Raw genomic sequence first — 26,532 nt, 5'->3', positions numbered from 1 at the left:
ATAATAATAATAATAATAAATAATGGCATATAATTTTTGTCTAAATTATATGCCATATAAAAAATATGTAAAAATCGAGAATCGGATCGAATCGTGACCTTAGAATCGAAAATGTAATCGAATCGAGGATTTGGAGAATCGTGACACCCCTAGTGTGTGCAAATGCTGTCCATTTCATTTGTATAATTGTTTGTAGTGGAGTGTCCTGTGCTGGCTAAGTATTACGCGCATACGCTATTGTACGCGGACTGTACGCGCACTGTCTTCGTAATCTTATTGTAAAAAGCATTTTGATGGGAATGGTTATAGACACATTTCCAGAATGCTAAATGTTCCTGTGAGCACTGTGGAGGCCATGATATGGAAATGGAAAGAGCATCACTTCACCATAAACCGGCCACGATCAGGTGCTCCACGTAAAATCCCTGTCCGACGAGTCCAAAGAATAATCAGGAGAGTTCTCCAAGAGCCAAGAACCACTCGAGCAGAACTTCAGGAAGACCTTGCATCAGCAGGTACTGTTGTTTCAAAGAAAACTATAAGCAATGCACTGAACCGCCATGACATCCATGCACGCCCACCACGCAAGACTCCATTGCTGAACAAAAACCATGTTAAGGCTCGGTTTAAGTTTGCGAAAGAGCATTTGGAGAAACCTGTGGATTATCGGGAGACTATAGTACGGTCAGATGAAAGCACAATTGAACTTTTTGGCAGTCGTTCTACACACAATGTTTGGAGTAGAAATGGCACTGCCCACCACCCCAAGAACACCATACCGACAGTTAAGTCTGGGGGTGGAAGCATCATGGTTTGGGGCTGCTTTTCAGCAAGGGTTACTGGCAGACTTCATATTATCGAGGGCAGGATGAATAGGGAAATATACCGGGACATTCTGGATAAAAATCTACCAGAAAGCTAAAAATGAAAAGAGGGTGGACATTTCAGCAAGACAATGATGCCAAACACAAGGCCAAGGAAACAATGAAGTGGCCCAGTCAATCCCCTGACCTAAATCCCATAGAAAATCTATGAAGAGAACTGAAGATCAAAATTCAAGATTTAAATACCATTTGTGTGGAAGAATGGGCCAGAATCATTCCTGAGCAATGCAGACGACTGGTCTTTTCTACAAAGTATTATATAAAGTGTGTTCAATACTTATTCCCTGTGTCATTTCACTTTATTTATTATGACTCAACTTGTATACTTAAATGTTCTGATTTCTTTGTATGAATTTAATATTTGGCTTGATGGCTATTTCTGATGGAAATTTTGTGTCAATAGGCCACTTTGTGTCCCTGATGTATATATATAGATATTTTATTTTTTGAGGGTGTGTGTGTGTATATATACAATATACTATATTTTAATAGTTGATGTAGTCCTGGCGTGTTCAGTATACAGAGGGTGTGAGTGTAAAGATGTACTCTAAAACAAATAGTTTTACGCAATGGTTTTTTTTAATTTATTAACACTACCTCTTGAACTCTGAGGAAATACGAGTTGAGTATACAGTACAAAGCCAAGCTGTCTGGCTTTGCAACTATTTCAATGAGTTTCCAGGGCACAGTGTTAAACAGTATGGTGTAAAATCTAATTAGGAGATGAGTAATGGCTTTTTACATATATTGAATCTTTATTAATAAAATATGCTTCGAACTGTACCCAAAAACAATGTTTGGTAACACTTTATAGACAAATAGTGTCGCATATGGAACACAGAGTTTAAGGCGGGGTGCATGATTTTTGGAGTCGGGCCGAGTACCAAAACACACTTGTAGCCAATCGGCAGTAAGGTGCGTGTCTACTAACCGACACTGTTGTCTGGGTTGCGTATGTGTGGGGCGGGGTCTATCAAAAGAAGGTACAGATTCTATTGGGGTAGGGCCGTGCTTGTTTAGGTGATTTCAAATGTCAACATTGGCTTTTAGAAATCATGCACCCTGCCTTTAAAGGACATATTTCAATTTATATTCATCATCATCTATATAGGCACTGGCGATAATTTGTAAAGTCTGAAAAATATATACAGTATTGAAACACATGGTTAATTAAGACATTTCAATACATAATCATCATCTATATAGTCACTGGCGACGCCCATATAAATATATATAGTATAGAAATAAAAGTACTAGCGGGTTATATTACACAGACTAGCTTTATCGTCTTCCAATCCAATGGGTTTTGACAACTGAAGTGTGCATGTATTAGGGTTAGCAACCGTATTTTAGGCTTTATTCAGGTGTGTGTTTTCGTTATCCTCATCTTCTTCCTGCTCCTCTTCCGTATCTGGTTCGTGGACGAAGCCGTAACGCCGATAAACAGATCCGTCTCGACTGGTGTAGACCACGTCCACCTCATCACCGCTGTCGTCTGGTTCTGGTACGCCGTGAGGCATTGGCCGATTGTCAGGCTGTGTTGTGGCCACCCCGCTCAATCTTTCGTAGCTCCGTCTCCAGCATAACCTCTTCTTGGCCCGGGCCTGGACCAGGACGAAGACGACAAGCGACAGGACCACAACTAGCAGGAGGATGGCGGGTAGGGCCGCGGATGAGTGCTGTATTGCCTGGGACCTTTGAACGACCTTGTCCTGGTTTTCACTTTGTACCGGGGCTTCAAGACACAATGCTGTAAAAATAGCACACGGAATACAATAAGGGCCACGTCCCAAATGGTAAACAAACTACACTGGCTAAACTCCTTTTTATAATTACAAAAGGACAACATTTTCCTGATCACCAAAATCAGTAAATATCCTTTTGTACTAAGTAGAAGAAAGAAAATCGCACAATTATGACAATTTAAAGGGATAGTTCACAGAATTTTTTTTAAGTTTGTTTAGAATTGTTGTACAAAACCTGTATGAATTTCTTTATTCTGTTAAACACAAACAACATTTTGATAAATGATGGTAAGTTGACGATACCTATTGACTTCCATAGTATTTGTTTTTCCTATTATGGAAGTCAATGAGTACCGTCAATCGTCATTTATCAAAATAACTTTCTGTTTTTTTTTACAGAATAAAGAAATCCATACAGGTTTAGGACAACATGAGCGTGAGTAAATGATGACAGAATTCATTTTCATTACATCGCAATGCAGATCAATTGGCGTATGACATCATTGTATTGTGCAGTGGCGTCTCGTGACTGCTCTTCCAAAGGGCCCAAATTCAAAATATATGTTAGGAGTTTCATGTGTGTTGCTCGTGTTTTCAAAATATGTGTTTGTTGCATCATGTGAACCATGTGTATCACGTGTTTTGTCAAAATAAGTGCCTGCTGCACATCCGTTTATGAAAAAAGAGACGCTCACGTTATCAAAATACATGACACTTCCTTAACAGTAAACTCTGATTATGCCTGAGATTATGCGAGTATCTGGCAAACGCGAGCGTCTCTTTTATCAAAAACCCTTTAGATGTGTCTGCAGCAGGCACTTATTTTGACAAGACACGGGATGCACAAAGATTCACTCAACGTTCCGAACACATATTTAGAAATTACGAACAACACACAACGGGTTACATACATGTTGTGACGAACTTTGCATCGCGTGCCCTCGAAAAAAGAAGTCACCGGCCGCACTGGTATTGCAATACTATTTTAAAGCAGTATGGTAAACTCGCTTTCACGATACTTTGATGGCATATGCAGATAATATAAACATGGCACCTTTTATAGCTGACAAATGAGCGACTTGATAAAATAGCACATTTCTCTGGATTCAAAACAAATCTTTCATATTGTGCCTTAAATCATTGCTTTACACTTACAGACAAATAACTTTACACTTACTTTACAGCGAAACTTTACAGTTAATAACACAATAACAAGGGAAACATGTCTTTACGATTTACCCATTAAAGATTAAAAATAAAGTTCATTACCTGAACCTGAATCACAGAGACAACAGTTCTTCGCCTTTTCTCCAGACTGGCAGCAGGGCAAACACTGACTGTCAACCACATGCAGTGCGAAACCTGGATGACAAGTTACGCAGCTCCGGGGTCCAGCACCAGAACAGTGTTTACAAGACTCATCACAGGGCTCACAAACCCCCTATAACATACAAAGAGACAAATACTGTATTTCATTGGTTCTCAAAGTGAGCCAGAGGGTTTTTTAAACATTTTTTAACATACATTAAAGGAGCGGTGAATCAAATACTCAATTTTAACTTGATAATTTGTTATATAAGAGGTCATCATACTTAAATGAACATCCTGCAAGTTTCAGAACTGAAAATGTCCGTGCTACTGAAATATAACAGTTTTTGGCACCAAGCCAGTGTAACACAAAGTGTGGAATTCGGAAAAATATGACGTCAAAGTAGAACTGAAGCACCTCCCCATAGCCAAATACAAGGACCACTTTTGTAGCCCCTACCACAGCTTCGCGTGACACGTGTGTCTCAACAATAAGTAAACATGTCTTTAAAGATTCCCAAATGTAACCAACATGACTTTTAAATAATTTTTTTCTGAGAGACTTTTATTTTGACGCGGTGATCTGAAGTAACCATGGAAACGCATTTTCGGTTGTGAAAGGAAGAACACAGATGCTGGATTACGGAGGCTCAACATTAGGAATGCGTGGATAAAGTTTGCTTTTGAAGAAGTTCCAGCTCATGTTTGTTTACTTTGTGTACACGGATTCATTTGTAAAGAAGTCGATGCTGGATTTGCATAGAGACTGTGATTAAAAACACCACTAATATTGGATCTGACAAAAATGACACAGCAGTATACACAGTAAGTTTATTTAAAGGAATAGTCTACTCATTTTCAATATTAAAATATGTTATTACCTTAACTAAGAATTGTTGATACATCCCTCTGTCGTCTGTGTGCGTGCACGTAGGCGCTGGAGCGCGCTGCGACCCTTCGATAGCATTCAGCTTAGCCCCATTCATTCAATGGTACCATTTAGAGATAAAGTTAGAAGTGACCAAACACATCAACGTTTTTCCTATTTAAGACCAGTAGTTATACGAGCAAGTTTGGTGGTACAAAATAAAACGTCGCACTTTTCTAAGCGGATTTAAAAGAGGAACTATATTTTATGGCGTAATAGCACTTTTGGGAGTACTTCGACTCGCCTGAAAAGTCCGCTCCCCTTCTCACTCTCATAATGGGAGAGGGAGGGTGTTACTGCGCCGAGTCGAAGTACTCCCAAAAGTGCTATTACGTCATAAAATATAGTTCCTCTTTTAAATCCGCTTAGAAAAGCGCTACGTTTTATTTTGTACCACCAAACTTGCTCATATAACTACTCGTCTTAAATAGGAAAAACGTTGATGTGTTTGGTCACTTCTAACTTTATCTCTAAATGGTACCATTAAATGAATGGGGCTAAGCTAAATGCTATCGAAGCGTCGCAGCGCGTTCCAGCGCTTACGTGCACGCACACAGATGATAGAGGGATGTATCAACAAATCTTTGTTAAGGTAATAACATATTTTAATATTGAAAATGAGTAGACTATTCCTTTAAAACAAGCACTGGGGACCCAATTATAGCACTTAAACATGAAAAAAGATTTTCAAAAAAAGTTCAATATTTTTTCTTGCCCATTGGCAGATTTTTTATTTTTTTTTTGCTTGTTTTAAGCACAAATAACTTACATTTTCTGTGTTAGGATTATTGTCGCCAAAGAACCAATAGTTGTCTAAAAACTAGACTTATTTTCTTCATTTTGCTCATCAAGAAAATACATCTTAATTTAAGAATTTCTAGATATTTGTATTGAAAAACAAAACAAAAATACTAATAAAGTCATTATCATGATATCTTTAATAATTACTGAGTACCTGGGATACACAGCAAGATTTTTGGCTGTCCCATCGTGAAACGCTCGAACTGATTTTGCAAAGTGGTTGATGTCCTCAGGGCAACATATTGTGTTGACCCAAGGACATTTTTCTAAAAAAAAAACTAAACCCAACCCTAACCATAACCAAACCCTAAAATCAGCGGGACATGATAAGTGAAAAGCAATGGTCTAAAAGCAGCTAATCCTGGATGTAAGCTTAAACTTAAAACAAACTGTAAACTTATTTCTGAAATCTGATTGGTTGATTGAAATGTTGTACCAGGGTCAACATAACGTTGCATCAACCACTCCATCAGGAGAGCCATTGTGAAACAATCGTCACGTTTTCTGTGATTGTGGCTCTTCGTCGACGGTCCTATGTCGTACCGTGAGAGAGGTTCAAAGACGTTTTCCTGGTCTTGCGTCCAAAGATAACCTACGATATACGTACCGGTATTTGTTAACCACTAGCGCATGCTGGTGACGTTGCTCTAACGTGTGACCTGGCCGTCAAAGCCTCCGACTTAATAGGTGATATCATCGTACAGTCTACATACTTTTCGTACCCAAGTTTAAATGATCCATGTCGCACAGTAATGATCTTATAGGAGTGCAAAATTCCTGCAGTGTATTTCGGCCTTAAGTCTGGATTTCACAGACAGGATCGCATCTAGTATAAGATATTAGCATTGGTACACAAAATTCCTGAACAAACCCTCTCACACTTACAGCCTGGGAATAATAGCGCCTTTCTTCGCAGCGAGGGTAACAAACCCCATCTTGCAAGACACTGCCCCAGTCACATGTCAAACATCCCTGTGGAGTGTTATCTGTAAACGAAACAAACACATAAAAAAGGCGACATGGGCAATGTTTCTTTAATAAGAAAACATGAGAATGTTCTGGATCACACACCTGTGCAGGATCGACAGCTGGTGTGGCACTGCGCACAGCTGTGCCCGTTCTCATAAAAGCGTTGTGGGCATTGCTCAACACACTGCCTGGTACCTTGCAGATCTAGCAGAGGAGGTGTGCACACCCTGCACGCATCCGGTCCTGGACCTGTGCACTGCTCACAGGAGCGGTCACACCTCTCACAACGCTCACCTGAGCTGTAGTACCTGAGAAAAGGATTATATAATACAGTTTACATTAAGTGTAATATATGATAATATGTACTACAGATTATTTCTGTTCTTTCAGGAACCACAACAAACCAGAGAGTTAAAGGATTAGTCAATTTTCTTAACCTTTAGTAACCTCCATGTCATCCAAAATGTTGATGTCTTTCTTTGTTCAGTCGAGAAGAAATTATGTTTTTTGAGGAAAACATTCCAGGATTTTTCTCATTTTAATGGACTTTAATGGACACCAACACTTAACAGTTTTAATGCAGTTTAAATTGCCGCTTCAAAGAACTCTAAACAATCTCAAACGAGGCATAAGGGTCTTATCTAGCGGAACGATTTTCATTTTTTGCAAGAAAAAATAAAAAATATGCACTCCTAAACCACAACTTTTCGTCCTCCTCCGATCCAGCGCGACCTCACGAAATACGCCATCACATCAAGAGGTCACAGATAATGTATCGAAACTATGCCCCAGTGTTTACAAGTGTGGAGAAAGAGGACCGTTCCGATGTGGTTGCATGTCGAATGATACTAATTGATGTCTTTGTGTCAGTTTATTGTTTAAAATGGTCCACAAATGTGCGTTTTATTTATGTAACACATGACCTTTCTACGTCACAACGCAATTACGTGAGGTCGCGCTGGCGCGTCACAGAACCGGAGGAAGACGAGAAGTTCTGGTTCAAAAGCGCATATTTTTTATTTTTCTTGCCAAAAATGACAATCGTTTCGCTATTAAAAACTGTTAAGTGTTGGGGTCCAATAAAGTCCAATAAAATTAGAAAAATCCTGGAACGTTTTTTTTTTTTTAAAACACAATTTCTTCTCGACTGAAAAAAGAAAGACATCAACATTTTGGATGTTGGTGAGTAAATTATCTGGATTGTTTTTTTTTTTAAGAAAATGGACTAAACCTTTAATATCTTTAATATGGGAACAGGTAGTGGCCAAGTAATTTAGTCATTTAATATGTTTGACTGGTGTTAAAGGGACGCCAAGATTCAACAGCTGACTCAGACATACTATTTGTTTTCAACACCCAGTGACGTGAAAAACTTTTTCAACTTTCAACTGTTTGCTTACCAAAGCCATATGTATGTACGTGTAAGTATATGTGACTCTTGTAATGGGTAACCAGTCTGGGCACTTTATAGTTTTATAAATTAATCATAATGTCCACTGGAAAATGTTATGGATATTTTTGGGTTTACACTATATTGTGTTATTTTCCAACTTGAATGTGTTACATGTCCTAATAACAAATCCCCAACTTTAAGGTAAGAGTTTTTCAGATGCACTTGAAGTAGCAAAAGTCTCACCCTGTAGGACAGTGGCTCACGCAGAGATGAGACAGCAGGTGAAGGTAGCCCGGCGCGCAAATTAGGCAGTCTCGAGGAGATGATCCCGTACATGTGCCGCATACGTGATCGCAGGGCATACAGAAACCCAGCTCTACCCCATCTGCCTCCTCATGGGCACTGTAAGTGCCCGCGGGACACTTGGTTACACACGAGCCATCTGAAACACACGTTCCCGTAAAAACCAGCACGCCAAATGGGTTGTGTAAGCAAAACTGGGATTATCTGCTGGTTGCATTGTCAAATTTTTCTCTCAACTATACTGTAGATTAAAAAGGCAAACAATAGCCAGACAAAGCAAAGCAGAAAACCTGAACCTAGTGTAAACTGTTTTACGAATAGTTAAAAGGACATTCCACTTTTCTTGAAAATATGCTTATTTTCCAGCTCCCCTGGAGTTAAACATTTGATTTTTGCCGTTTTGAAGTACATTCAGCTGATCTCCGGGTCTGGCGGTACTACTTTTGGAGTGGCTTGGCATAGTCCATTGAGTCTGGTTGGACCATTGGCGTCGCGCTATAAATAACCAAAGAGTTTCGACACTTTTCCCATTTGACCTATTGACTCCTCTGTAGCTACATCATGCACCAAGACCAACAGAAAATTAAAAGCTGTGATTTTCTAGGCAGATATGGCTATGAACTATACTCTCAAACCGGCGCAAAAATCAGTGAGTTTGCCGCCGCAACACGGCCGCAGCAGTCGCAGCGACACCACGCACTGTGCCAAAAATAGTCCCCTTGGTTACTTTCAATAGCAGGGGACTATTTTCGGTCAGTGCGTAACATCACTACGCCCGCTGCAGCCATGCTACAGCAACAAAGTCCTTGATCATCACGCCAGAATAAGAGCACAGTTCCCAGCCATATCTGCCCAGAAAATCACAACTCTGAATCCTCCGTCCGTCCCAGCACACAATGCAACCACAGAAGAGTCAAGTTTCAAATAGGAAAAATATTGAAACACTTCGTTCATTCTTTAGCGCGATGCCAATGGTCCAATCAGACTCGATGGACCGTGCCAAGCCATGCCAAAAGTGGTACCGCCAGACCCGGAGATCAGCAGAATGGATTCCAAAACGGCAAAAATCAAATGTTTAACTTTAGGGGAGCTGGAAAATTAGCATATTTTCAAAAAAAGTGGAATGTCCCTTTACAAATTTACGGAAAAAAAAATGTAATCATACTATAAAGGTAATTGGGTATGGCACAGGTCTGGCAGTCAAAAGGCCCGGGGCCCTCGCAAGATTGACAAAGCCGATGGCACGCTTGGCACGTGAATTGGTTGTTTTGAAGAAATGTTTTAGGTGGGCAGTCAGATTCTCCGGTAACTCCACACATCATGGTGTTGGGGTCCAGCACCAGATTCTTTTCACACTGAAGACACTGGGTGGGCTCAGGACCTTCACACCGGGCACAGGTCTGGTGACATTCTGTGAAGACATAAAACATGTAAATAATTAAATACACACAGCGTTTTCCCTGGGAATTGAACCCATGACGTTTGTGCTGCAAATGCACAAACCTTTAAATTTAAAAAGAATAATTATTATATTATCTTAAATTACTAAAAAACATACATTTATGCTTTAATGCTGGCTTTATCGCTAACGCACAATACATGGACAATATTATACACTGTACACAACCCTATAATAGTGTTTAAATATAACAGAGATATGTTAATGAGATTTCCCTATAAATTCCTTATCCCGGAACAAAAATATTTGCATGCCTGTATAAATGCATTGTGCCTGACAAAGATGATCTACACAGAAGTAGGTAAATAGCACATCAAAGGCCTTTTCGTTGGAACTGCATAGCTGTACAATACATCACCTTGGCATTCCTTAGCAGAGGTGTGATAATATGTGCCCGCTGGACACTCCTCAAAACATGTGCCCTCATAGAGTTTCGGGGTGAGAGGAGAGCAGGTTTCACAGTCATCAGATAGAGGACCGGAGCAGGCGGCGCAGGTGTGATGACAGCTCACGCAGATGCCCTGGTCCAAATCCTCAAAGTAACCTTTTGGACAGACAGCCTTACATTCACCGTTTAAGAGTAAATAGAGAAAGCTGCATCCTGAAAGCACAATAAATATACATGTAAAATTCACTGTGGTTAAAGAGTAAATATTGTGTTAGCAGAATTGCTCTGGAATTTAATTTTGGTAAAGTGCCACCCCTAACAGGTTTTAAGTGCTAGTCAAATATTATGTGTGACTATATTTGTTTTCTCTAAATGTTCTGGCTGTACTGCCCCCACCTGGTCCGTTCACATTCTACAGATTTAAAGGAGGGGTGCATGATTATTTTTGCGTATGTGTGGGGCGGGTTTATCAAAAGAAGGTCCAGATTCTATTTGGGTAGGGGTGTGTTCGTTTAGGTGATTTCAAATGTCAACATTGGCTTTCAGAGATCATGCACCCCGCATTTAATTAATATTATTCAGTTTCTGGTGTCCTGAAAAATGCTGAGCACATCACATGTTAGTACATGTTTAATCTGAAACAGCCCCTTATAGACGGTTTCAGCAGTAACAACATAAACAAGCAGCTGTCGCGGTCCGCACGTAACTTCTGGTAAACTCCGCTAATAATAAATAACAACAAACTACTTTAAACGTAGTTTATTTATATAACAAGCAAAAAAACAACCAAAACATTTGTTATTTTCGCCGAGGCATTTGTTCAAGAGATCAGTTTAGCAACTTGTCAGACCATTAAAAAAAATGAAACCGGAAGTGAAGTTCGGATCCAGACGTGTATCACATGCGTCCCATGAAACCGTCTATAAATAGCAATATTGAACATGTAATAAAATGACTAAAACATATAACAAAATTACTAAAAATTAAACTAAACTTAAAAAAAAGGTAAATATAAAAGCTGATTCAAAATGTTTATATGACCAGAATTAAACTAAAATAAAAGCTAAAATAAACTCATGCCATTCGTTGAGTTGTTGCAATGTAAGGAGGAATCAGAAACAATGAACTTAAATGTGTTTTTAACTTTATGAAATAAATAATTCAACCTACAAATAGAGTTGTTTTTGCATATTAAACAAGGAATGGTTTAAATATTTTAATATATATTAAAAATAGTACACATCACCATAAATAATATGGGTTTTGTTTATTGTTCAATTAAACTGGCACTGCAAATATGTACCACATTGTTTACCACATTTCAATCCCAAATTTTAATACATTGCTGGTACAAGAAAATACAAATAATTGCAAAATAATTTTAATTATTATTTCACTAAGGCGCGTCGACCAAAACTTATTTTTTTCCAATCGTATATATTTACTTCTACCAACATTATATAATTTTGTATGTATGTACATTTTTTGTGATACATCATTTTGATTTTTGCATTTTTCGTGATAGAATAGATTTTTCCTTTGTTTTTCCATGTTATTTGCATTCCCGAGTTTATGTATTATTTATGCATATTTTAATTTGGTTTGTTATATTATTGTATCATGTGATCTATGCAGGATGTGATTTGTTAAAAAATGGGGGAATGCTTTTCTAATATTTTTACTTATTAAAATAAATTATGAATCCAGGGCTTGATTATTCGGGGTATTAAACGAAAACACCACTGTTTTTTAATAGTTTACTATGTTGTTACTTCAACTTTGACAAATTAATACATACCTATCTTTATTTAATGCATACACTTAATCTTTGTACAGCGAGTTATCAACGTGTAAGTATTTAGCCTAGCCCCATTCATTCCTTAGGATCCAAAAAGGGATGAATTTAGAAGCCACCAAACACGTCCATGTTTTACCTATTTAAAGACTGTTACATGAGTACTTACACCAGTAAGTATGGTGAATTGTAAACACATTGATAATTGTGTATTTGACCTTGAGGTTACATTTGCCATTTTAATAATAGTTTCATCTTCTGGATGTCTCTAATTGTGTGTAGGCCCTTTTAAATCATTTTCCCCAGTTTGCTAGGGGAATAAAACAATAATGTACATGAATCTGCAAAAAATTGCATGCCATGGCCCAGAATTGTTACCATATGTATGTGCTATGGTACTCCATGTGAGTTATTTTGAATAATACATCATAGTACAATCCCAAGAATCTTATTAGCTTTTATATTCTTTTGTCATCACTTACTTGTACAGGTGTCAAAACTGGTGCAGAAATCACAATGAGGTGCACAACGTTTGCATGTGCCATCTTCCCCAATATAACTCATGGGGGCGCAGTTTTGCCTGCACTGCCCGTTAGCCAGATGAAGGCCTTCTCGGCACGAAAGACACTGCGTGCTTGTGCCGTCACAGGTCAGGCAGAGATCATCGCAGGCTTCGCATGCCCCCAGATCTGTTTCAAAATAACCACTGAAACAAAAACGCAACTTAGATCTAGTATCCCAGCATTGACATTTGGTATAATTTCACATTTAATAAATACATAATTATGCAATTATATAAAAATATGGGTCACGATAGGGTTTGGTTCATTTAGACAAGTTTTGGCCTTTGTTAAAAACATCAATTCATCTTCATTTAAGTTATTTGTATTAAAAATAAAATAAAAAGTAATTAGTTTTTCATGTAGGATGTGCCAGCAATTTTATGCATTCATAGAATTAAAATATGAGAAAGCAGGACTCACTCAGGACAGTTTGAATAGCAGGTACCCTGAAAGAGATAGAGCTGATATACGTCTGCATTACAGCTCACACACTCATCTCTGCTTTCACAGGCATCACAGTTAGCCGAACATCTCTCACACAGCAGACTGGAGCTGTTCCCATAAAAACCCAGAGGACAGCGGTCCACACACACTGACTCCTGTGCTTCCAACATGAACCCTACAAATAAGAGTACAAGATATCAGTAAACAGAAGTGCAAGTAACTCATTCAGAGGTGGAGATGTGAAGCAGCATACTATTTGAAATCTGTTTCACAGTACAACTTTATTGTGTTTTTATGTTTAAAAGCGAATTGTGTAACTTTTAAAGGTGCAGTGTGTAATTTTTAGAAGGATCTCTTGACAGAAATGCAAAATAATATACAAAACTATATTATCAGGGGTGTATAAAGACCTTTCATAATAAACTGTTATGTGTTTATTACCTTAGAACAAGATCTTTTTATCTACATACACAGAGGGTCCCCTTATATGGAAGTCGCCATTTTGTGCCGCCATTTTTCTACAGAAGCCATTAACGGACATTTTTTTCACTAAGTTGTCTCAGACGATGACATGTTTGTCTGGTGGCAGCTACCGTAGCTTCTCTATGTGTTTCAAAAGCAAGGGGTGAGCAGTGGACTAAGCCGTTGGTTGCAATTCGCAACCTCACCACTACATGCTGGTAAAATTTACACACTGCACCTTTACAGGCTCTCTTGAGGGGAGAGCGGGAAAGTAAAATTTTTCAGGAAAACTTGATTTTAAAAAATAATATTATAGACAGAGATATATTTATGCTGTGGTCAATAACTCACAAGTGTGGTCTATCAATATCAGGTGGAATTAAAAAAAAGTAAAACGACTTCAGTATAATTTTACTTTAAACATAAGAAGTGAATTGTTACTTTCGACCCCACCTCCAGGGACGAAAGTAACACAACAAAACAAGATAGTTTTTTTGTGTTACACTTGTTTTTATTAAATTATTTTATTAACAGTGCAAACTTAAATTGCTGAGAATAAAAAAAATGTCAACAGTTTGAACACTATGAAAATGAAATGAAATAATATTAGAATAATATCAATAATATAATATCAATAATATCAACTACTTTTATCCCTCGTTACTTTTCGCCCCGATTCTCCCCTATAATATACATAACTATATAATCAGTGCTGTATAAACCTTACAAGACCTTATAAGACCTTACATAATGAACTATGTTGTTTTTATTACCTTAGAATGAGCCGTTTTAATCAGACGACAATCTGTTTGTCCTGTGGCGGCTACCGTATGCGTTTTGAAATTGAGGGGTGAGCTGTTGGTTGCAATGCGCAAACTCATCACTAGATGCCGCTAAAATTTACACACACCACCTTTAATGTAGGCATTCAGTTATTTAAAGGGGACTTTTCTCAAAACTTTTTAAAGATGTCAAATAAATCTTTGTTTTTTACCCAGAGTACACATGTGATGTTTTAGCTCAAAATACCATATAGATAATTTATTATAGCATGTTAAAATTGTTACTTTGTAGGTGTGTGCAAAAATGTGGCAGTGCCGTGGTTGGATAGTGCACATTAAGGGGCGGTATTATCCCCTTCTGACATCACAAGGGGAGCCAAATTTCAATGAGCAATTTTTTCACATGCTTGCAGAGAATGGTTTACCAAAACTAAGTTACTGGGTTGATCTTTTTCACAATTTCTAGGTTAATAGAAGCACTGGGGACCCAAATATAGCCTTAAACATGGAGAAAGTCAGATTTTCATGGTATGTCCCCTTTACAATTATCCCGTATAAAAATACTTTAGTATACTTCAGTATTTACTATAACTGTGGTAAATTGTATAGGAAGTATACTGTAGTACAGTGTTTCCCAACCAGGGGGCCGGGGCCCACAGGGGGGCCTCAGCAGATTTCCAAGGGGGCCTCAAGATGACTTAAAATTATTAAAAATTGGACAAAACAAGCCTTAAAATAAAAAATATTTCTTTTTTTGGCCATTTTAGTAGCGAGTATACACCTGTCTAGTCATTCCAAGCTCTAGTTAATTTAATTTGGAAAAAATTTGAGTGAGTGGGGGGCCTTGCTGTGGGCAACTAAGGTGCCTAGAAAATGAAAAAGGTTGGGAACCACTGCTGTAGTATATTATAGCAGTTACTTATTGTGTAATAATTGCTGTACTGAATTGATAAACTGTAGTAAATACAGTACTTTAAAACTATAGTAAGGTTCAAAAACACTACAGTATCTAGGAATTTTAGTACAGTTTACAACAGTTACATGTTTTAATTTCATGTGGGTATAAAATTAGCATTTATATTATTAGCTTTTAAGTTTGGTGTTTGGTCAAATTTCTTTAGTATGTTTCTTATTCTTACAAAAAAATTGCAGACTGTGTCCCTCATCCCTCAATCTCTATATGATGAGACTGAAATATTAATAAATCAATTTCAATTCAGCAAAATACATATTTTTATGCACTTTTTCAAAGCGACTTACAGTGCATTTAAGATATACTTTTTCATCAGTGTGTTCCTTGGAAATCATTACTGCCACTCTCATGATACTAATATTAATGTCAAGTAATAGGTTCTTTAAGTAAAATGTTATTAAAAGGGGTGTTTAAAAGTCTGTTTTTCAGGTTGGAGGTAAAAGAAAGCTAACCTATACGTTACCAGTAGCACAGGTGATGCAGTTCTGAGCTCTGGGGCCGTAGCATGTCCTGCAGGATGGATCACAATAACGGCAGGTGCGACTCTCACCTTTACAATAAGAAAGAAAAGATGGTAAACTGGTTACAGGTCAGCTTAATACAATCTCTGACTTCTTTTTAGGCCCCTAGGATTATCATTTATAGGTGTAGTATTGTCAGGTGTCCAACAGGGGGCATAATTACATCAACTGCTATATTTAGTTTTTTAGCAAGGTCCAAAGTAAGAGTAAAAGTAGTTCACCAAAATATGAACTTACCCTCATGCCATCTTAGATTTTTATTATTCTAGATATTTTTTTGAAGTTGAACACAAACTATTTTATTTTAAAATCCTGTCATGCTGTCTTATAAGGAAGCCAACATGGTGAAGCTTTAAAAAGCACATACTTCCATCATTAAAGCATCTTGTGATGTTTTGTCACAAAACATGATAAGAACCATCATGGTAATTGACTACATTATTAATTATTTATTATATATTTATTTAAGCTCTGTTTGCATCATCCATGTAAGCCTTTAAAATAAATAAACCACATTTATTTCATTACTTATATTTATATGTGTTGTTCCATACAGAATGTGTGTTATCTAAGCAGTTAAATCGTCTTCAGCAGTAAAAATGCATAACTTTAAGAGGTTTTGGGTGTAGTAATACAATATGTACAGCAGAGGGCAGCACAGATTTTCTAAATAGCATCCTTAAAGGGATAGTTCACCCAAAAATGATGTCATCATTACTCATTCTCATGTTGTTACAAACCTGTATAAATTTCTTTGTTCTGATGATGAACACAAAGGAAGATGTTTTGAGGAATGTTTGCAAGCAAACCAATTATGAGCCCCATTCACTTTCATAGTAGGAAAAATAATACTATAGAAGTGAATGGGGCTCATGAACAGTTCTCAAAATATCTTCCTTCGTGTTCATCAGAGTGAGTAAATGATGACAGAATTTTCATTTTTGGGTGAACTATCCCTTTAATAACTAATAACAGAAATCATTCATGTGACTTCGATGTCATGGTAATGATCAACATATTGGCTTTCTCACTATCAACAAATTGGCCCTCCAGACAGTTGACCACTGGACATTTTCCATACACTGGACGACTCCAGCCACTGCATCTGTCACAGTCTCTCACTCCAGGACCACGGCACGTCAAACAGGAGCTGTGACATGGTTGACAGCGCCACCCTCTGGTGTCTTTATACGTGTTTGCTGGGCATTCTTTAACACAGCTGCCATCTGAAGGGGAGATGTTAAAAAAACATTTAGTAAGATGTCAATAGAGTGCCGCAGGGATTACGCGCTTTTTTTAGGCTTACCCGGAAGGGGGATACTGGTTCCTTTGCAAAAAGCCCAATTATTTTTCTCATACACTTTTAGATTATCGCAAAAAATAAGCTCATATATGTTATGAATTTTGAAGTCAAAAACGGCTTTTAGTATTTTAGTAAACGCATTTACACTTTAGAATTCATAAAATTTGTATTTACCCGTTAAGATGAATGGCCTTTTTTGCGAGGGAACCAGCGTCCCGCTAACTTCCGGGTTGGCCTTTAAAAATACGTCACCCCTGCGCCACTCTTTTGGCATCTACAAAAGTATATTTTATCATCCATTTATTTAAAGCTGCAATCTGTAACGTTTGCCTCTCTATCGCCATCTCTGTTTAGAAAATAAAATTGTGTTTTGAAAAACAACTGATATTTCCTGTGAAATTCAAGGCCAAGGTCAAGGTAAGTCTAAAAAAGTTGTGGCAGATTGCACCATTAAATAATCTAGTAATAACATAATAGCTTATTTCATACATGCTTAACCAGTAAATATTGCATTGAGAAATAGTTTTAAAAGTATTAGCAGTTCTAAGGGGTCACGTGTCATAAGTTAACATAAGTAAATCCATGACCAATAAGTTCACTGTGTGTCTCCTTTTATCTGATTTTTTGTCTTTTCTACACACTCTTCACATTCTACATGACTGGCCAGCCATAAAATAATCATCCAAAACTGGATCTTAATAAACAATGCCTGGCATAGAGAAGAGACACAATAAAAGTGGGAGGGTGATTTAAAATACACAAAGTATTCCTACATGAAAATCTACAGGAAAGCTCAACTGATGAAGCACAAAGCTGGCAATGCAAAGGTCATGGGTTTGATAAAAACTGATAAAACCATACTTTATGTATTTTAGCTTTAACATACACAAGCATAAGTAGATTTTAGTAAATTAAATGTAAAAATAAAAATACAATAACACAAATTTTTATTTGCATGCATAAACGTCTTTATATTGACAACACCTGTCCTGGGACGATTTTGCATTAAATGTATTTGCATCACATGGCCACTATGGTAATCATTCCTTATTCAAATGATTGAGACACACAGGACTGCTTTGTACAACAATATTCGTTCTGTAAAGCACCTACTGTACAGTGGCCACCAAATGTATTTGGGCACATTAAGTAATATTAGTAGTAATACTAACAATAAAAAATATGCCGTTGTTGGACTGAGCCGTTGTTGCAATCGCAACCTCTCCACTGCCGCTAAAATTTACACACTGCACCTTTAACATTAAATTTAATTCAAACTAAACATTTATAAAATAAAAATATACACTGTTGGATCTGTTGGATCAACTTAAAAAATGACTTAATTTAAGTCATTTAAGTCATTTAACATTTAAGTTTATTCAACTAAAAATTTCACTTTAGTTTCACTTTAGGTGAAAATTTCAAGTTAAATAAACTAAAATTTTTAGGTGTTATTGTTTGAACCAAGTTTTTACTTTGTAGCTAAAATAAAGTATAGTTTAGTTAACTAGATTTGAGATGATTTCATCTAAATTTTTAAAGCTGCAGTCCGTAACTTTTGCCTCTCTATCGCCATCTCTGTTTGAAACATAAAATTGCAAGTTACTTTATGTACTTAAATTAACGTTAATTGAAAAAACAACTCATATTCCCTGCAGCTAAGCTTATCATTGTGAATTGGGCTAAGTTAAGGCAGTTTCAAACAAAATATTTTGCTCAAAAAGTTACAGATTGTAGCTTTAAAATAATGATGAAGGGCTCTTCTGGGAACACTTCAGGCCATATTAACCCGGCCAAAGTAATGTAACTAAAACATCAGTGGCTATCAAACAGGAAAATGAGATTCGATCAGAGGAAGTAAAGTACACACTGTTCAGGAAGTATCCAGACTGGCACGAAAGACACAAAGCATCGCTCCGACAGTCCACGCATGGTTCAGGGCAGCTCATGCACAGTCCTCTAGCACGGTCCTCGTAGGTTCTCTGGGGACAGTGCTGACGACACTGGTGTCTGTATCTTTAAGAGAGATAACAGACAATAGATTTGTCACATTTTGAGGTTAAACATTTACGGCTTTGTTTAAACAGTGTCTCAGTGTCAAACATGTTTTTAGGTGGAGGGTTGTTTCGAAAAGTAAGCATGTTGGGTTGAGCTGTTGTAAGGCACTGGATAAATGGGTTGGGTCCTATATTGGAGATCTCTGTGGTAAAGCCTACTCTCTTGTTAAAAAAAATACTGCATACTTTCCATAGAAAGGGTATAGCTCAATTCTGATATAAAAACAATTAATTATAATACACTTGTTTACAAAAGACTTTACAGGAGCTTCTAAACAAGAATCATCTGTAATGAATATACGTTTCTGACTCACAAACTCCTCCTTCAGGTTAAATAATAAAAATAATGCAATAAAGTATGTATTTTATATTTAAAAAACAAAATGGTTTACACCCAAAACTATATATAGTAAATAAAGCTACAACTCTCAACTAGTTCTGAACCAAATTTCAAGTTAAAATGTCAAAGAATTAGGTTTCTGTCACACTTTTAGTGGTTTTACCAACAAAGGCCACTAGGTGTCAGCAGTCGGCTGCATTATCTTGTCATAAATTAATAAATTACTGTCTCTGCATTATTAATCGTTATTATTGCAAAAACGTAATATAAAAACTACATTCTTAGAGCTTTCCAACAATATATAATTTGACAATATTATTTCAAGTTTATAGAATATTAGTGTTATAAATATATAATTATTCATATGTATTCCTATGGGTTCAGTGACATTTTACAAAATGACTATCACAATTTTATCATCAAATGGCCTTAATAATATAAAAACTAAAGTCCTAGTGCTTTCCAACAATATAGTTTGTCAATGCTATTTCAGGTTTATAGGATATTTACAAATAAATATGTAATAACACCTCGGGTCCACCCGTTGGCCTGCAACATTTTAGAAAATGACTCTTACTATGTAATTTTTTGCAAAGTGGTGTTATAATATAAAAAATACATTCTTAGAGCTTTCCAATGTATATATATAGTTTGTAGGTTTAGACTATGAAATTATTGTTTTGAATATGTAATGCCAAACATCCCACCTGTGGGACAGTGACAGTTAATGGGTTAAATAATAAAAATAATGCAATAAAGTATGTATTTTATATTTAAAAAACACATAAAAATGAAAGTGGTTTACACCCAAAATGATTTAAAACAAAGCCAGGGGTTTGTGAGTCAAAAATAAAGTCTCATGAACCAAATTTCAAGTTAAAATCTAAAAAAATTTGGTTTCTGTCACACTTTTAGTGTTTTTACCAACAAAGGCCACTAGGTGTCAGCAGTTGGCTGCTATATCTTGTCACAAATTAATAAATTACTGTCTGTGCGTTGTTATTATTTGTTATTGGATTTTTTAATGGCTTGTTTGGACAACACAAAGGAAGATATTTTGAGCAATGTTTGTAAACAAACCATCCTGAGCACCATTAAAGTATTTATTTCCTACTGTGGAAGTCAATGGTGCTTCTGTTTCCTGTTTGATTACAAATATTTTCTTTTACAGGTTTGTAACAATTTAAAGGTGAGTAAATGATTGTTTTTTTTTAAATATACATTCTTAGAGTTTTCCAATGATATATAGGTTGTGAAGATTTTTGAAGATTCATAGATTAATTTGAAGAATATTAAAATTATGAATATAAACGAATTCATATGTACTCCTACAGGGTCAGTGACTAAAATGACTACAGCATAGTCACTATACATTGTCTATCCTCAAATAGCCTCGAAAAATAAAAACTACATTCTTAGAGCTTCCCAAAAATATATAGTTTGTCAAGACTAGTGAAGGTTTAGACTATGAAATTATTGTTTTAAATATGTTATGCCAAACGTCCCACCTGTGGGACAGTGAAAGTTAAAGAGTGTTAAACAGTAACATAAAGCTTGTGACTTTACTATCCCTGGGCAGTGACTTGTCTGTGCTTTTATAGAGGACGTCTGGATGATCAGTAACCAGAGAACTTCATTCACCCCAAAGCAAAAAAAAATAATCTCAAAACCACAGCACACCTGCAGCAGTGTTACTGCAACAATTCATCCATCAAAGCTTAAAGCTTTGAATTGACTTGAAACCTCAATAACACTCAGAAATGAAAGTGAATCTAAGGGCCTTGGAGTTTGAAATTTGTTATCATAACTCTATCATGATTCATGAATCTATTTTATAGACCAATTGGAAAAAACACAACCTACAAGACAACCTCAAGTGATCAGTCAATGTGTTTCAAAGCTATTCTGCCATTCCTGTTTCAATCATCTTTGTCTACTGTCTTTCAAATACTATGAATTCGGACATATTTCTAGCCTTGCATACTGATTTTTGTCTACTAGGCTATATAGTATGGAAGTACACTTAAAAAAAATCAATTATTTATAAAAAAAATTATTTAACTTAATTTGTTAAATTAAATTAAAACAAAAACTTGATTTAAATAATAAGACAAAGTAAGAGAATATGAGCACAAAATCCCTTTTAATCTGTCCAAACTTTTGATCAGTGGTGCATTTATTCGAGCTATAAAACAATCAAAAGAAACCAAACACTAAAAACAAGAATTATTTAACAATGCAAACCACATGTTTGCACAGTTAAACACACATCTTACTTTAGTAAAGTGTCTGATAAGCATGGCCGATCAAGTGTTACGGTGTGAGACACAGAGGTGCCTTTACTTGGAACTCGACACTTAACCAAGATGTTGGAGCGGGACAACTGCTGCCATGGCAACCGAGCAAGCACAATGAAAGCATGAGGAATGTACGGGGGGATTAACATTACTCTTTCCTCTCTGAGTGGACATTCATTACCCCAAAAACTACACAACCAGCCTCTCGTACAAGAACGTTCTTCAGCTTTAACTGAGCGAGAGAGACAGAGAGGGGTCAAGAGAGGACATATTGAGTCAAAAGAGATTCCTCTGTGTCGAGCGCCGCAGATCTCAGGTAACCTAGGACTGATATTTAACTAAAAATGAAATCCGATGCACACAATAGCCGAAGGCCGTAATGCACAATCGGACCTCTGTTCTCACTACACTGTCTCTGCATGAAGCTTCGAAAAAACATTTGAGAATACGTGCTTTCAAAAACATGAAGAAACTTACAGGTAATAGCCGTTCGTACAGCTGTTGCAAACTTCTGGGTCATCTGATGCGGGAACAAAACAGGCAAATATTATTATACCAAAGTAGGGTCATTGGTAAGATAAAAGCAAGTAAATAAAATAATAGATTAAAAAAATTGGTTGCAAGATTTGCATTATAAATAAAAAAATAATATTAATATTAATAGTATTACATTTTAGTTTAGTAAGTAGTTGGATTGTAATATTACATGTATTTTGCATTTCAGAAAAATATAGATAAGAGATTGCATGGACTTTTACCTATAGAGCATGTTTTACAGCCTATACCACAGTCTATACATTCCTCAGTATCTGGGTCTTGAACCTGGCCTGCAATTCAGACAAACACAGCACAACAGTTTCAATACACAAACAAATAAAAAATGAATTTGTTGCAGAAATAGATGGATTTCAAAAACAATACCATTCACCTAATCAGGTAATAAAAAAATTGGCGTGTTCGAATTACTGTATTATTGTGTGTTTTACTGTGGCTTAAAGGTGCAGTGTGTAAATTTTAGCGGCATCCAGTGGTGAGGTTGTGAATTACAACCAACGACTCAGTCCACTGCTCACCCCTCGCTTTTGAAAAGCATTGAGAAGCTACGGTAAACGCCACTGGAAAAACATGTAATTGACGGGGACAACTTGGTAAAAAAAGTTTGTCCATTAAGGGTTTCTGTAGAAACATGGTAGCACAAAATGGCGACTTCCACTAAAGGGGACCCTCTGTGTATGTAGATAAAAACGTCTCATTCTAAGATAATAAAAACATAACTGTTCATTATAAAAAGGTCTTTATACACCCCTGACAATATAGTTTTGTGTATTATTTTGCATTTCTGTCAAGAGATCCTTCTAAAAATTACACATTGCACCTTTAAACAATAAGCATTCCAGAATAATGCAATATATAAACTGATGGGCTTACCAACTTCACAGAGGACCGTCAGACAGACGCCATTCTGAAGCTTGTAGCCCCCCTTGCATTTGGCACACACATTGGGATCCGCACAGATCTCACAGTTGGGCATACACGGAAGACAGGTGTACAGGTCCCGGTCTGGATAAAATTCCCGTGGACAGTGAAGTCTGCAGTGGCCCTGATATAGGAAGCGATCCTTTCCGTCCTCATCTGAAACCAACCAGAAAATCTACTTAACACAGAGACCTGTAATACAATTTACACCCATTCATTAAATCTATGATTTAACACTGCGTAGAGGATATTATAACATTTGGCTTTAGGTAGAAGATGCGTTATGTCAAAATCTGCCTTTTTTCATGTTTTCATTGCTATATTTGGGTCCCAAGTGGTTCTTTCAACCTAGAAAATGTGAAAAAGATAAACCCAGTAACTTAGTTTTGGTAAACCATTCTCTGCAAGCATTGAAAATTGGTTCCTCTTGTGATGTCAGAAGGGGATAATACCGCCCCTTAATCTGCACTATCCAACCACGGCACTGCCATTTAGTGCAGAGATCAGCTCATTTGCATTTAAAAGGACACATCACCCAAAAACTGCACATTTTTGCTCACACCTACAAAGTGCCGATTTTAACATGCTATAATAAATTATCTATATTGTAAAACTTCACATAGGTACTCTGGGGACACCAAAGATTTATTTTACATTGTTAAAAAGTCTTGTGAAATGTCCCCTTTATAAGGCTTTTGTCCTTTTCATGAATAACAGCGTGTCCAAGCAGGGTTTTAGGGATTTATACACAATCAACCAAGGACATTCAAATAATGTTAAGCTTACGAAAACATGGCCAGGTCATATTTCACCCCAAAAACAAAAAGATAAAACCATATATTTTGCAGTAAGGAAATAAAGGTTACTTTAGGGATCATTACTAAACTTCGAGTCATATGAAGAGAATGTTAACTATAGGCTTTTATATTCGATTTTGGGGTGTAATATGACCCAAACAGTGGATCAAAAAGGGAACAAAACCAAACCCGTTTGGTTGTAATTTACTATGCAGGGTTGTTTCAACTGAAAATATTGGGTTGTTTTAACCCATTATTGGATCAAATAAAAAAAATCCAGATATTTTAACCCAACAGCTGGGTTCGTCCTTTTTTGACCCAACACTGGGTTGAAAAAACCCCACCATTCCTTAGAGACATTTCTGACATATTTTGATAACTTCTGATTATTTTTGGCAATATCATGCTGTTGATGCATACCATCAAATATGCACTGAAAGTGATAAATGTCTAAGTTTTTCTTTCTGCATACAAAACACTACTAGATGAAACCCAGATCTCATCATCTGCTTGTGTCTATCACAACCTCTACTTTAAATAGAAACACAAGCGCAGCTCTGACTGACAGCTTTTGCCAAGACTGAGACACATAGACAAGAGCTATAGAAAGTGAATGGGAACTTCTGGGGCAGTGTTGTAGTTATAACTTATCACACACGGATGGAAGCAAGACGTGGACCCCCGCCCCCCTTAAACCAACTAAAAGAGAAAGATTAAGAGTTATGGGACTCTGTCTTTGAGATGCTTGAGGGATAGCAACCACAAATCCCTGCTAAACAGAATGCATTATTTACTCCTCATATGATTCTGTGTCTTTTATTTAATATTTACATTGATTCGATATTTAATACAATATTCAACAACATGAGGGTTTGTAACAAACGCGATGATCTGCACATATCTGCACACATACAATACCGCCACTATACAATACACTGCCATGATAAAAGGTATAGTGCCATAAAGGTATAGTTTTAAAGCTGAAAAGGGTTTGTGGGTAGGGTTCAAATCTTGTTTATGAACTCTGGACACACAGTGCAGCAAAAATATGTCAGTAGCTATCATAGGTATCAGATAACTTTACGTATTTTTGACCGTCAAAAACATTAACCGCTTCAACAAATGCAGAAGAGAGTTCACCTTTTCATTTTTTCCTCCTAGCCTAAAATAAATATTCTTTATGTTTAAAAGTAAATATATATGCAATAAAGGATCTTGCCTTAATTTAAAGTATTTAAGACACTTTCATGTGAGGGGTCATAAAACAAGCCCTCTTTTGAGGTAGGGCGCTCTTTGTCACTTTGATAAATAGGCAGAGCCGCTTCATTGTTTCACAGCAGCAGCTGTGCATGGAGAACGGGAGGTTTGCCTTCACAATTGTCTGCGGAAAAGCCCTTTGTGAACCTGCACAATGCTACCAGATCACTTGCACCGCTCCATGACCGAACCAGACCTGACTCAGAAATGTTTTTTTCAAAAATTGGTGAATAACTGTTTGGAAAAGTCATTTGTAATGGTATGACATCAACACAAATGCACAATGCACCACCAATGATGTAATGGCATAACATGCTATTACTGTAACGTGTGATGCATGCACGTAATATACAGTATATGGAGTTATTATTATTAATGTCTACTTATGCATGTGGCATAATTAACTAATATGAACAGAAGATTTTCCTGTGAGTATTTGCTTTAGTTTTGAATTACTTAAAACTTACATAAAAACTCACTGAAGTATACTGTAGTGTTACCTGTAGTAAAATATAGCATGCTGTAGTAAATTATACCAATTACTACACTTTGTTAGGTTAATTTGTACTATAGAAGCGTATTCTGTATTATTAATATACTATAATAACTATAATATAATTGACGTTAAATACTGTATAGGCTAATTTAATATTTATGGTAAAGTTCAAAAACATAGTAAAACACCATCTAGAAATGTTATTACAGTTTACTATACTAAATAATAATAAATTAAACTACTGTATTTTTTATGCGGGAGAACAATTTTTAGGTTTTCTTCAAAGCACTCTTACGGAGGTATTGTGCGCGTGCTGCGCATGCGCACTTCAGCGGCTCGCTGAGGAATAACCAAAGCACCTGATTAACTTAAAATATGTTTGAATGTTAAACTAACCAACTTAAAAGTGAGCAATCACTTACCTATACCACATACAGTGCACTCGAATAACTCGTGACCATCACACTCCGCGCAGGTGGGGTGACATAAAACGCACTGATTTTTAAGCAAGAACTGTCCGCTGGGACAAGAAGATACCAGCTGAGATTTAGCGTAAATAAAACCTAAACAGATGAATACAAAAAACAACGTCAAATCAGCGTTCATCGTTATCGATGTTGCAAAGCGCATCTATTCGCAATGCACTGTAAAGTCCATTCAATGAAGTGGGTCAGTCAGTCCTCCTCTGCCAATGACAAAGAGCCGTCTAAATAACAAAACTTGCCCGACAAGTTGCTTACAAGGGGATTGGTCAACAGTACCTAGGGGTCCACCCACTTCTGTGGTCTAGT

The 26,532-nt window shown here is 36.7% G+C and overlaps 1 protein-coding gene across 1 annotated transcript; it reads right to left on the bottom strand.

The window, feature by feature from the left end:
• Nucleotides 1–1,615: 1,615 nt before the first annotated feature.
• LOC129434157 (proprotein convertase subtilisin/kexin type 5) lies at nt 1,616–26,457 on the bottom strand. The gene is made up of 16 exons (XM_055193034.2): nt 26,164–26,457; nt 23,144–23,347; nt 22,474–22,542; nt 22,193–22,235; nt 18,892–19,037; nt 16,750–16,944; nt 15,661–15,747; nt 12,957–13,155; nt 12,456–12,679; nt 10,149–10,391; nt 9,497–9,742; nt 8,272–8,470; nt 6,738–6,943; nt 6,552–6,652; nt 3,899–4,070; nt 1,616–2,634 (listed from the first exon to the last, which is right to left on the bottom strand). Exons 1-16 carry the CDS (start codon nt 26,369–26,371, stop codon nt 2,234–2,236), a joined length of 2,943 nt encoding a protein of 980 aa, XP_055049009.2. The 5' UTR covers nt 26,372–26,457; the 3' UTR covers nt 1,616–2,233.
• Nucleotides 26,458–26,532: the final 75 nt, after the last annotated feature.

The sequence above is a fragment of the Misgurnus anguillicaudatus genome, chromosome 6 (assembly GCF_027580225.2).
Source record: "Misgurnus anguillicaudatus chromosome 6, ASM2758022v2, whole genome shotgun sequence".
NCBI classification, from domain to species: Eukaryota; Metazoa; Chordata; class Actinopteri; order Cypriniformes; family Cobitidae; genus Misgurnus; species Misgurnus anguillicaudatus.
Note: the sequence above shows the minus strand (reverse complement) of the source record. Positions and strands in the feature narration are given on the sequence as shown.

Coding starts and splice junctions, on each gene's coding strand:
- LOC129434157 (XM_055193034.2), bottom strand. CDS start 26,371: ATGCGCTTTGCAACATCGATAACGATGAACGCTGATTTGACGTTGTTT. Junction 23,348..26,163: donor GTGCACTGTATGTGGTATAG/GTAAGTGATTGC, acceptor GGTTGGTTTCAG/ATGAGGACGGAAAGGATCGC. Junction 22,236..22,473: donor CTGTAAAACATGCTCTATAG/GTAAAAGTCCAT, acceptor TTCCCGCATCAG/ATGACCCAGAAGTTTGCAAC.